Source organism: Cheilinus undulatus, linkage group 8 (genome assembly GCF_018320785.1).
Source record: "Cheilinus undulatus linkage group 8, ASM1832078v1, whole genome shotgun sequence".
Lineage (NCBI taxonomy): Eukaryota > Metazoa > Chordata > Actinopteri > Labriformes > Labridae > Cheilinus > Cheilinus undulatus.
Genome location: NC_054872.1, coordinates 23,399,921 through 23,411,461, shown reverse-complemented (window position 1 = coordinate 23,411,461; position 11,541 = coordinate 23,399,921). Strand labels below are relative to the sequence as shown.

Below are 11,541 nucleotides of genomic sequence, written 5' to 3'. Positions count from 1 at the left end.
TGTAGCCAGACTATCGACATTTGGAGTCATAGTTTTAGCCAAGGGAATGAACACCGCTTTGTGGAAAGATGAGACAAAAATTTACATTTTCTTTATGTTACATCTGAACACATCATGATATTTATTTATTTATTATATCATTTATTTATTCACCATGCCTTATTTTCATTGTAGTGAGACCAGCACTGAATGCATCATAATGTAATTTATCGCCTCCTTTATTTAGCTATTGAAATTTTATTCTGCTGACTAAAACAACGATTAAAACATTGGAATAATAGTTTTTTAATATTATACATGGTTCAGGTGTGTTCAGCACATGAGGACTGTCCTGCAGCTGCAGCCAATATCATGAGTCTGAATGTTACTATCAGCTGCATGCAGAGCAGAGATTTTTCAACCAGGTATTGCATTTTGGTTTAATTTTAATGCAAATACTACCCCTGACATACACTGAGGAGCTCTGATTAAACTTACCCAACAGCTAATGCTCTCTCTGACACTGCTGACACTTTTTCCCACATCTCTGCTTGTATTTAGATTAAAACCCAATGGTGAAACCTTGTGGATATTACATTTCCAACAGTCCAGCATTGACATTTTAGTCTCATTTGGTCTCCTCAATGAAAACTATACAAACTTTTTTGTCAGAGTTTTAATTATCAAAGATCTGTTATAAGCTAGTCTAAGTCCAGTCTTTTCATGGGAAGAAAGATTGCATACAAATATTTTTTAGTCATGGTTTTGGTTGATGAAATAAACACTTGTCTGCAGCACAGAAAATACAAGAGAATCTCCACCTAAGTGTTTCTTAAATCAAAGGAACACCTTTATAAAACAGCCCAATGCAACAGCAGATTCTGAATGCAATGTAAAATCGTTCTCCGGCTATATGCTACTGACCAACACATGGATGATTAAACCAAACTTCTGGCCTGTTTACACAGTAGCAGTAATGGATGCTTTGTGACATACTAGAGTAAAACTAATCATTAAATTTAAAAAAAAGCTACTAGAGTAGCTTTTTTAAATTAAAAGTATAAGTTTTTTTCCTTACATCGTTGACACTCGACAAAAGAAATTTGAGTCAAAATCAACAAAACTGATATTTTTATTGACCAAATGTTACAGTTCCACTGTTAAATCCTACAAAATACAAACACGTTTGTTCATACAAGCACTGCTTGTAATAGTACATGACCTCCGGGTCTTGATGCAGACTGATAAATTATCTACCTGGTGACTATGGCAAAGTGACTTCTCACAAAGTCCTCCTATGTACAGCTTTAACACTCAATCACAAAAAATAAATCACCGAAAGGCCTTTCTTTAGATGCTTTTCTGAGTTATCATCAGTCTAATCAGGTGCTGCCCCCTAGAGGCACAATCCAACTACTGCTGTTCACTCTCAGATAAAGTTTCACACTGTAAAAGGGAGGTCATGAAAATGACAGCTTGACCTGCATGTAAAGAGACCTCATAATCAACATTCCTAAAACATTATGCTGCTTCACACAGTCCACGTTTGGCCTGTGATGTAATCACCAACACACAGATGACAGACAGCATACAGTCAAATAAAAAAAATAAATTAAATGGACAACTACTCAGACTGAGAACATTCCAGGTCAAATTCAATAAAACAGAGCATCAATTCTGAATGTTTCGGTCCATGCCTTGCTGAACAGCAGCAAATCTGACTTCAATTTAAATTAAACACTTGGTTTTGACATCCAACATTAAATAAAGCAATAAAGTGGATGTCTAAATGTGCAGAAACTAAGGCTACTCATTTCAGACAGTTACTCTTCAGTCATTAATAAGAAACATAAGCAGACAGTCATTCAGCTCTACCTGTTTAAAGTCTCCTAAAGTGACAGACAATGCTTAAAGATATTTACCACAGCCTTGGTTCATTTGATGTACAAGACACAGAACAAATTACAACAGCAACCTCTGTGTGCACACATTAAAAAACAAATCTTACAACTCATCGCCCACCTTCAAACTCTGATTGCTAATACATCTACCTGCTGTCATGCTGGATCCATCTGATGACACTGGGATGATGCAGATCTAGATGACAGGACATGTAATAAGGCTAACTCCCTATCCTGAGTGTGCCACTTCAGCAGATCTTTGCTTTTTCTGTTTCTTTTGCATCCAGTTGAATTTTGAGTATTTCCAGATTTAAAGACTTGTTTGCATAAATATTTTATCTAGAACTGATGAAACACTGTGGCTATGATGTATGGCTTGAGGTTCAGTGGTATGTTGTGGGTGTCTTTGTCACAAGGTGTTAAAAAAATATCTCTATATTGTGCTTCAAAGTATTACTAAGATTTACCTCCATTATGAAGGAACCAAACTGTGAAAAATCAGACAGTGTTGATAAGACTCAGAACATAAACACCCTCGGAGTGAGCGTGACATTTTGAATACAAAAAGAAACATATAGCATGACCCCCATGGTGATAAAGTTTGTACTGCCAGAGCAGCAGCTCTTCCTGTCCTCAAATAACTAGGGAAGAGGGATAAAGCCGATGTCTGGTGCATCCCCTAGGATCAGAGTGGTGCGACTCAGTGACGGGGAGGGAGAAGCCAGACGGAAAGCTGGGTTTATGGAGTGCAGCGAGTCCCTCTTACTGCTTCTACTGAACGGCGGGCAAGGAGCGGCCATGGGCTGGCCATCAAGTTGTCTCAAGCAGCCGACAGAGGGTGAAGCTTCTGCGGAAGGTGCTGCAGCGCTGGAGAACTCCACGACGACAGGACTGGTCTTTGGTGTGCCAGGGGGGCACAGGCCATTAGAGTCAAAAGTGTGGACCATCCTCTCCAGCACGTCTTTGGTGCTCTGAGTGCACTGTGTCAAAGGACAAAGACAGGAAGACAAGAAAAAAAAGGGAAACTCGGGTAAATCACCAGATTGTGCTGCAGATGGAAGGCCAAACATGACACAATAATTTTAAAATTCTGTAATGTGGTTCAAATGATTAGTTAAGAGCTCAACAAGCACAGTAAAAGCCATGAAAGCACCAATGATGGTGTTGATTCAAATGGAGAGGCATGGAAGAAGTGAGTTAGTTGCACATGAAATCAGCTTTTTCTTCCTGTATTTCCTCTGGTTCTGATAAAAGTAGAGAGCAAGATACAGTTTAAGAGGGCTTGGTTTTGCTGACTTCATCCAGCATGCAAAGAAACAACCCACACATAGCAACAAAAACATTTTATCCAGCTGAAGACAGCATGAGAGATCATCAGCCTTCAAACAGGAGCTTCATCCTTTACCAAGTGAGAGTGAAGGTTAGTGAAAGGAGAATGAATGGCAGTGAAGCATGCATAGTCACAAGGAAACACCAATCACAAGATCTGCCCTGTATTAGTTAGCATTGATACTACAAATATTTTGATATAACTGCTGAGAAAAGTCTTACTCTAAACCTCCACATGATAAATGTTATGAAAACGAAACAATGAATGAGAAGTGAAGCGATGTTGTGATTGGTTTCATATTCAACCCTACTCTTACCATAAACCGTCTACATGAAGCAGTGCCCTTCAGGCTGTGCAGGACAAAGAAAAATCCTGACAGTTCTCCTCCTAGCAGGGTGGGATGGATACAATAAAACACTGAGAGTCAGATTAGTCGTCTTATAATGAAAGGTACAGGCATACAAAACAAATTACCTTAAAATGTTAATCAGACATACATAAAAAAAAGTTACCCATTGAAATAAAACAAAAATCTCACATTAAAACTGAAATCATCATGAAAAATAAAATGGCAAAATAGACTCAAAAAAGAGACCAGAATACAAAAATATTTTTATTTATAATATAAATGAACACTGAAAGAAAAGTAAGTAAGAATAAAATGTTTTTTTTTTTTTAAATAAGGCAACACATTTTAAATATACCAATTAAAGAGGGGATTTGATATGACTTGATAAAGTGCTGAGAAATTAAATAAAAAACACAACCTGCATGTCCCATTTAAAGCAAAAAATAAAAAGTCCTTTGTGTTCACACATCTTCACACAAAAACACAAGTAAACCCAGTGGTACAGTAACAAGGAGGTAGATACAGCAACGTTGATATGAAGGCAAACAAAAACAAAAAATAGGTGCAACCAGAACAATGCCACACCGCACCAAATCATCTTAAGATCTGCAGCAGCATGGCAAGGTCACTCAGCAACTCTACTTTCTAACACATGATTACAATTTTTAAAGTAAAAAGTCTCTGCTAGGTTTCACGTGTTTTTAACCACTCAAAGGTGCCGAACAGTGTTACAAGTGGTTTCTGGGACATTTTGTTCCTCTAGATCAAAGACGAAATGACACAGCATTTTTATTCCAGCGTGCTGTGTGATAAATGATGAATTATGCCTCTTCTGTCTCTTATCATCTTTACTCCTTATGTCTAAATCTGGCTCCCAATCCTCCAAGCTCCTGGTAATTTCATAACAGTCAGGAATACTTTTAACATTCATTATTTGAAAATATCTTTCATAAAACTTGAAACAGTTTAAAAGTACTGCATAATGGCAGAGCAGCTTGAGATACTGAGGCTAGATGTCTAGAGGAGGACTGTGTGGACACACAAACACTTGAATGGATAACACGCACGAGGAGCTGGTTAACAACCACAACACAGGAGCTATGGGACAGTCAGGACTCGGGAGGATTGCTTCATCCTACCATGTGTGCGTCGTTCTTGGCAGTGAAAGGTGGCAGCTCGATCTCCGAGGCAGACATGGTAGGGATCGCTTCATCGGGAGGAAGGAAACCTCGTCTGTCGATCAGACTGGAAAACAGAACGAAGGATTATGAAGAAATTTTGGGCTGGTTTATGACATGTTTTCACTGAAACTGAATTGAGGGAAATATTTACAGACCAAGCAAAACTCAGTTAACTTTGCAAAGGATATGTGTCGCATTAAAAAAAATAATCACAGTTAAGCTGATGGGGATTTCTCCTCACCTAGGGGGCATGGGTCCACATAACGTCGCACAACAGTTAGTGATAATACTGTTGTAAGTGTATGGATTCCCAGAATCTTCCGCGCCCCGTTTACTCGACCAGGAGCCCTTAATCTGCACAGTGAGAAATACAGTAAGTGGTCAGTCAGAAGGCAAGATTTATATTAACAGTTATGAAATTTAGAAGAGACATTTCTACGTACATCTTCATTTGTTGTGAGGTTTGAGGCCACTAAGTATGTATGGAAGCCTGAGAGGCCAAGAATAGACCAGATTGAGAAGAAACAAATCACCAGTTCCACCACAGTGCGCAAGGAAGAGTTAAGGCATGATAGCATAACCGTTATCATTTAAAGCAGATAGATGTAACAACTCATCAAAAAAATCTACAAAAAGCTGTGTGTTAATGTAGCAGTCATAGACAATCCATGAAATCGTTTATAATTACACTCTCTGATCACTTTTTAGAAGAAAACCTGTTCGTCTGGGGTTCAGTAATACTGTTTATCAGTTAGGGTCCGGACCTTGACATTTTAGCACAAATTCAAACAGCAACAATTTTCTTGAAAGATTTCTACTAGCTGATTGTGTGCAAAGTGACATATGTGGTGGTGACTGTCATCACCACAGAGCTAAACAATAACCACCCACTTTTTCCACAACAGTTAACTTCATCTGGCTCTACCAATCATAAATATTGCAGTGACACTCTAGGATTGTGGGTAATGTGCTGGTGCCCACGGTTAAACATGAATAAACCGAGTCTTTCTTAAAACAAGGTCGATAGAATACTTGCTTGTGTCTTCTACATGACCATATATCTTTGTTTCCCCATTTAAACCACCAACTGTTAAAAATGATTGGGGCACAGATGCAGAGCAGTTGGGTTGCACCCCATGTACTCCTTTCCCACGTCTTTCCCCCAATTCTCTCATTCCTGTTTGCGGCTCAATCCACAGTCCTCTTCTCTGAATAAAGGCCTTAAAAACCTCAAACATCTTTAAAAGTGACCATTATATTCAACAGTACCCGCAATGTGTATGTCCAGTCCCGCCCGCTCCCGCAAAACCCTGAGAATTCATGCCCACACAGTAATAGAGATGTATTGATTTTGTGTCTTCTCCCGTCCCGCAGGAGAAAACACGTAATTTTATAGGCCATTCAATAAAGATTCAGACCCGGTGTTGCTCTGGCAGTAAAGGGGAAACAAAAATGTCAGAATACATCAAAAACGAAAAAGAGCGCCTTGTGCAAAAACTGGCCAAGAAGATCATGTGAGTGCAAACAACCTTTTAATCTAAATGATTTTAAAAAATAATCAGCTGCAGAGAAGCATGTACAACCACCAATCGACGGAAAGCATCTCTCTCCCTCAGTCTCTCTGTGAGCAGCACCTGTCAGTCAAATCTGCCACGTTTCAGCACCAAGGTCAGCTCATTTCGCAACTCTAAGCATAAACATTAACATTCACAACACAAAAACTGTACTTATCTCGTCATTTAGTATTCAGTAGTAGATATTAATCTGTTATTCCATCAGAGCTTGTCTGCATTAACAAAACTTGTCAGACTTGCCTTGTTTACTTTTTCTGTTGTAAAGACCTTGTTTGAGCTTCTTTTCTACATCATTTGTTGACTCCATCATCCTTTTGCTAGGCCACATCCTGATCCCGCAGTGTTTTTTTAGCCGTCCGCCTGCAGCAAAGTTCAAACCGCCCGATCCCTCAAGATTCACGTCCCAATGTATGTATATTACAAGACATGAGACCATCATCTTTATGCAAAAATAAGTTACATTACACACAAAAATGTACACTATTTAGCTACTAAAGACACAAGCTTTTTATCTACCAGTATTTTTATTCTTGAGGTAGAAATAAATCACATGTAGTGTCAGTTTTCAGTGAAACTCTACCGTTAATTTCGATCCTCAGCCATTGTCATCAAAATCTATGAGCCATTGTTGCTAAACATTTTATTTGCGAGACGGAAATGACTTTATTTCCCAGGGCCAGAGAAGTGTTCGAAATCATTTTTGTGATTTGCAGTTGAGTCCACTATACAGTCAACTACATGCCGCTCACTGTATAGTGGATAGGGAGTAGGAAATGAGTGAGTCCATGTTTTACATGAAATAGAGTGGATAATATATTGCATGAATGTATGTCCTCTACGTGACCATATAACATTGTTTCACTCTGCGATAGCTCGTGGTAAGTCTACCTTGAATGGTTATGATATTATGTTATGAATATTGTGGCTGATTAGAGACAGTAGGGAGGAGGGAGTGGGATGTCAAATCTCACCTCCCTCTCAGTCCTTTCCATGACATTACAAAGAAGTTTTTGAAACTCTAGGTTAGATGCAGCTCGGTTGAAACTCTGGAGTTTTGTTATTCTTCATTCTTCAAATCAAAATTCTATAAGTTACAGGCTTATAAAACTTAACTAGATTATCTGCTCCATGAGATCATGAGTAAAAAGCAAAGAGTTCACAAACACACGCTCTAATGTCAGAATATTTGATGTTAGCTCATCATATATACCATGAATAAATGAGATCACACCCTGTCTCAATATCCAAACAAACCACACTGCAGTCATGCAGTCTATATTTGTCTAGCCACTGACATCATCACTCCAGGACATGAGGCAGCAAACCTCCCATTGGAGAGCCATCAGCCTAAAAGCACTGCTTTGCTAATGCTAACTCTCTGATCCTATTAACAGACTGAGCTTAGGCTGAGGGGGAGCAGTAAGAAATGCAGTGTCAACAGTGTTACTTGTATTCGTTCTTGGCGCAATATAGTAGCAAGTCAAAAAAACAAGGTTGACTATAACACTTTGGTAAAAAAAGGATATCTGGCAGGGCTCTCTTGAATGGCTTGAACAATACTGTTGCCTGCTTGAGTTCCTGGAAAGAAAACAAAGAGTAACAGAGAACAAAAATCTTAAATTAATTCATTATAATGTGACAGACAACTGTGTCTTTATACAGAGTAAGAATTCTTACGTAAAGTGATGTGTGTGATGACACAGCCAAATATAAAAGATGTCAGAAAAGACAGAGAGATGATGAAGCTGTAGAAAAAGCGGTAATTGCGTTTGCCCACGCAGTTCCCGACCCATGGACAGTGGTGATCAAATCGCTCTGAGGAAACAAAAGCAGCACACATAACAGTGATCAGAGACAAAGTACAATAGTATATAACTTAATAATTAATACATGGCTTCTTAAACCTTTATTGTATTCAGCAGCCAGGTGTCCCTCTAATCAATACAGCCTATGTGTTTGTAATTTGTTTACAGTGTAAGTTATGAAAAGACTATTCTCCCACCCTTGGATGTGTGCTATAAAAAAGCCTTGTCTTGTGTTACTTTGAGGCTCAAGAAGTAAAAGCAGTTTAATCAGCTGGGTATCTTCCAAACTTACAGACTTCAGTGTGGCACACCCTTCCTGTGTTACTATCCCTTTGCAAATGACTAGCAATTAAGAGTCTGCTGGGGTGATACAAAACAGAAATTTTAAACTAAAATTGTTTTGGTTTTTAAGTAGGCATACTCTGTATCTGATTTCCTTTGACTTCAGTTGATTGTCAAAGGGTATTTTTTCTATGACCAAAGTCAGTAAATACTCTTTACCATCACGTCCTATGGCTGAAACCTAATTGTTTATGATACAAACAGATTGGACTGCTGCAACAATAAAGACCTGAAAAAATGCACTAAACTACATCTATGAACACAGCAGACCTCTACATTTGCCAAGGGGGAATCACCAAAGTCTATGCCTGCAAATAAGTTTGCGACTTCTTGCCAAGTGGTGTTGTAATGCTTTAAGAGACTGTACACTTTAGACTGCACACACATAAATTGCCTACATCCTGCTACAAAGGGAGGCATGAAGCAAACTACATCACCTGTGTGAGGTGCTCTTCTTGTCAATCATAATGAGTCGTTCAGAAGACAGGATAAGCGTTTACATACCCACACAGTTGTCACACAGGCTGCAGTGGGAGGTCCGAGGAGGGCGGAATGTTTTACAAGTGAAGCAGTATTTGAGCTTTACCACCTGCTGGTTGATGAGGATCTCCTTGGTCCGCGGAGGGGGGCGATACGTAGAGGATCCTGAGGTATCTTAAAATAGAGACACGCATGGCGCAAACTCACTAAGATTTCATGATCAAAACAGTTCCTCTTAAGGCACTAATCAGGGCACAAAAATACATGTTTCTTGCACTCTTCTCCTTTCATTGAGAATAAGCTGCTTAGGTCTTTGTCCACATATCAACAGCAACACGTCCCTCAGAGACCCCCCCCCCATATGGCAAAGCTCTTTTACCCCATCTGGCCCACAGCGAGTATGGTGCGTTTCCATGGTTTGCCTTACCTATCTGCTTCTCTACGTCTGCTGCTTCATCTGGGGTCGCCCTTGGTAAGATGCCTGGATCTGTACAGCTGGTTCTCAGCAGGGACAAAACCACAAAAACAAAAAGTACCCCACCGATTACAGGTATGAATACGGTCAGATGCTTCACCAGGAATGGGCAACTGTAAAGAGAAAGAAAAGGATTACGACACTGAAGTATATGCCAGCCAAACCAACACAAATCTACACATAAAATGCCAATAAACCGTTTAAATTTCTTAAAAGATGCGGCATTATGAATCTGTAATTCCTGTATAAATACTTGCTCAATTTACTGATGAATTCAGGACTCACTGGAAAGAAAGCTTTTGGGAAAATGTCTAGATACTCACTCGAATGCAAAGAAAAGGCCACAAGTGACAACAATAAGGCCCAGAGTTAGAGGAAGGACACCGCTTTGCCTGGCCAGGATGATCCGTCCATCGCAGAAAAACCTGTTCTTCCCCGGGAATACTTCCCATTTCCTCCGCGGACGCTGCGCCGTCTTTTCGGCGTGGTTTTGTGCCGACGAGGGCAGCACCGACAGCGCCCTCGGGTCTATCTGCTGGTACTCACAATTCTTCATCGTGTAAACGGTATCCACGCGGTTTGGAGGTAGCAAAAGGCACAAAAAACTATCCTTTCTAATCGCGTATTTAAAGCGTAGTCCTCTCAAAATTCAGTCATTGTACATCGCTTTGTGGCTTGTTCGGTTAGCGTTCAGATGCCCATTCTGAAAGCTTACGCTAGTTAGCTAGCTAGCGAACCAGCAAAACCATTCTTCTCCGTTGCAGAGTTTTCCCAGCTGAATCTGTTCCTGAGTTGACCCTGGGTTAACTACCATGTTTGATGTTTAAATTAAAGCCATTCTTGAGAATATGTCGTCATAAAGTTGTGACCTATTATCAACAATTACTCTGTGAGACGGGCTTCGGCTCAAGCTTCTTACAGCACTCACATTTCCTTTTTTATGATCGTCAGCCAACGTACGTAACGCTTGGTATGATGACGTATACGCCATAGGTACACGCCAAGAACGCACTGCTGATTTGTAAAGGCTATGGATGGTAAAATCATATGCGCCGTGCGGGGAAATGAGTTGTAGATCCACGAATATGCTACCTCTGCAAATCTGACTGGCATATATGGTAAGCTGTTCTGACATTTAAAGCAAACCCTGTCCTATCAGTAATAACATTTTCCTTCAATATTTTTTCAGAATAACAATTCCTCTGGAAAAACAGCATTTTCACAGAAAAGAATTACAGTCAAAAATATTCGATATAGCATTCTCATAAGGATGAATTGTATTTAGGATGTCTACAACCATATTTTGCCTTTCCAAATATTTTTTTTTTTTTTTTTTTTTTGCATGCTTAACGTGTGTGTGTGTGTGTGTGTGTGGGGTTACAGATAAGGTGTTTCATGTCATGAATTTCCAAGTATCTATCTATCTATCTATCTATCTATCTATCTATCTATGCATCCATCTAAATTTAATTCAAAAGCATGGAATGGAAATCAATTGGTGTTATTGCCAAAGCAGTTTACAATTTTAAATAAAAAACTCTTTTTAAAATGAATATATATATATATATATATAGATATGGTTATTTATTTTTTTATTTATTTTAATGGTGGTGGTGTGGGGACTAAGGATCAACTGCTCATGTAATGTGCTGCAACATTTGCAGTGCTGACCTTCACCCAGCCGATATGGAAGCTTCTGTTCATTGTTCATCCCAGTGAATTATTTGTGTTTGCTGGTGAAGAGTGGAAAGAACCTGTTTCTGTTGTTAATGCACAACAGGCAATTGGTCAGAAAGTGGAGCTCCATTTCAACCTCCTGTTGGCTGCAGTGGGTGCAGTCTTTCCTCTTTTGGGACCCTATCTAATTATCTTTATTTAGGAAAACTGATTAAAGATGGAACTTGTGGAGAATTACCTAATACTACTTACTCTCTGGTTGTAACTTTGTAAAAACAGGGTGGTGTCTCACACATTCTCACCATACATTTGCATTTTATAAGTATTAACCAAGAAACACATCTTTAAAAAAATAATTTAATTCATGTATTGCTTAAACCAGATATATAGTTTGAAAATTAGCATATTTCTAGAAAGGATGGTTCCAGAGTTTAAAAAAAAACAGACT

The 11,541-nt window shown here is 39.1% G+C and overlaps 1 protein-coding gene across 2 annotated transcripts; it reads right to left on the bottom strand.

The window, feature by feature from the left end:
* Nucleotides 1-1,130: 1,130 nt before the first annotated feature.
* Nucleotides 1,131-10,359, bottom strand: zdhhc18a (zinc finger DHHC-type palmitoyltransferase 18a). Of its 2 annotated transcripts, XM_041793662.1 has the most exons (10): nucleotides 9,740-10,359; nucleotides 9,369-9,529; nucleotides 8,966-9,115; nucleotides 7,992-8,129; nucleotides 7,841-7,892; nucleotides 5,184-5,286; nucleotides 4,982-5,094; nucleotides 4,699-4,804; nucleotides 3,527-3,597; nucleotides 2,725-2,860 (listed from the first exon to the last, which is right to left on the bottom strand). In XM_041793662.1, the coding sequence occupies exons 1-9, from the start codon at nucleotides 9,970-9,972 to the stop codon at nucleotides 3,556-3,558; spliced, it is 1,098 nt and encodes a 365-aa protein (XP_041649596.1). In that variant the 5' UTR covers nucleotides 9,973-10,359; the 3' UTR covers nucleotides 2,725-2,860; nucleotides 3,527-3,555. The 2 variants fall into 2 exon arrangements, with proteins under 2 accessions (XP_041649595.1, XP_041649596.1); XM_041793661.1 differs by lacking the exon at nucleotides 3,527-3,597 and having other exon boundaries at nucleotides 1,131-2,860.
* Between the last annotated feature and the right edge of the window lie 1,182 nt (nucleotides 10,360-11,541).

Coding starts and splice junctions, on each gene's coding strand:
- zdhhc18a (XM_041793661.1), bottom strand. CDS start 9,972: ATGAAGAATTGTGAGTACCAGCAGATAGACCCGAGGGCGCTGTCGGTG. Junction 9,116..9,368: donor AGACGTAGAGAAGCAGATAG/GTAAGGCAAACC, acceptor CTCTATTTTAAG/ATACCTCAGGATCCTCTACG. Junction 4,805..4,981: donor TGTGGACCCATGCCCCCTAG/GTGAGGAGAAAT, acceptor TCTGTTTTCCAG/TCTGATCGACAGACGAGGTT.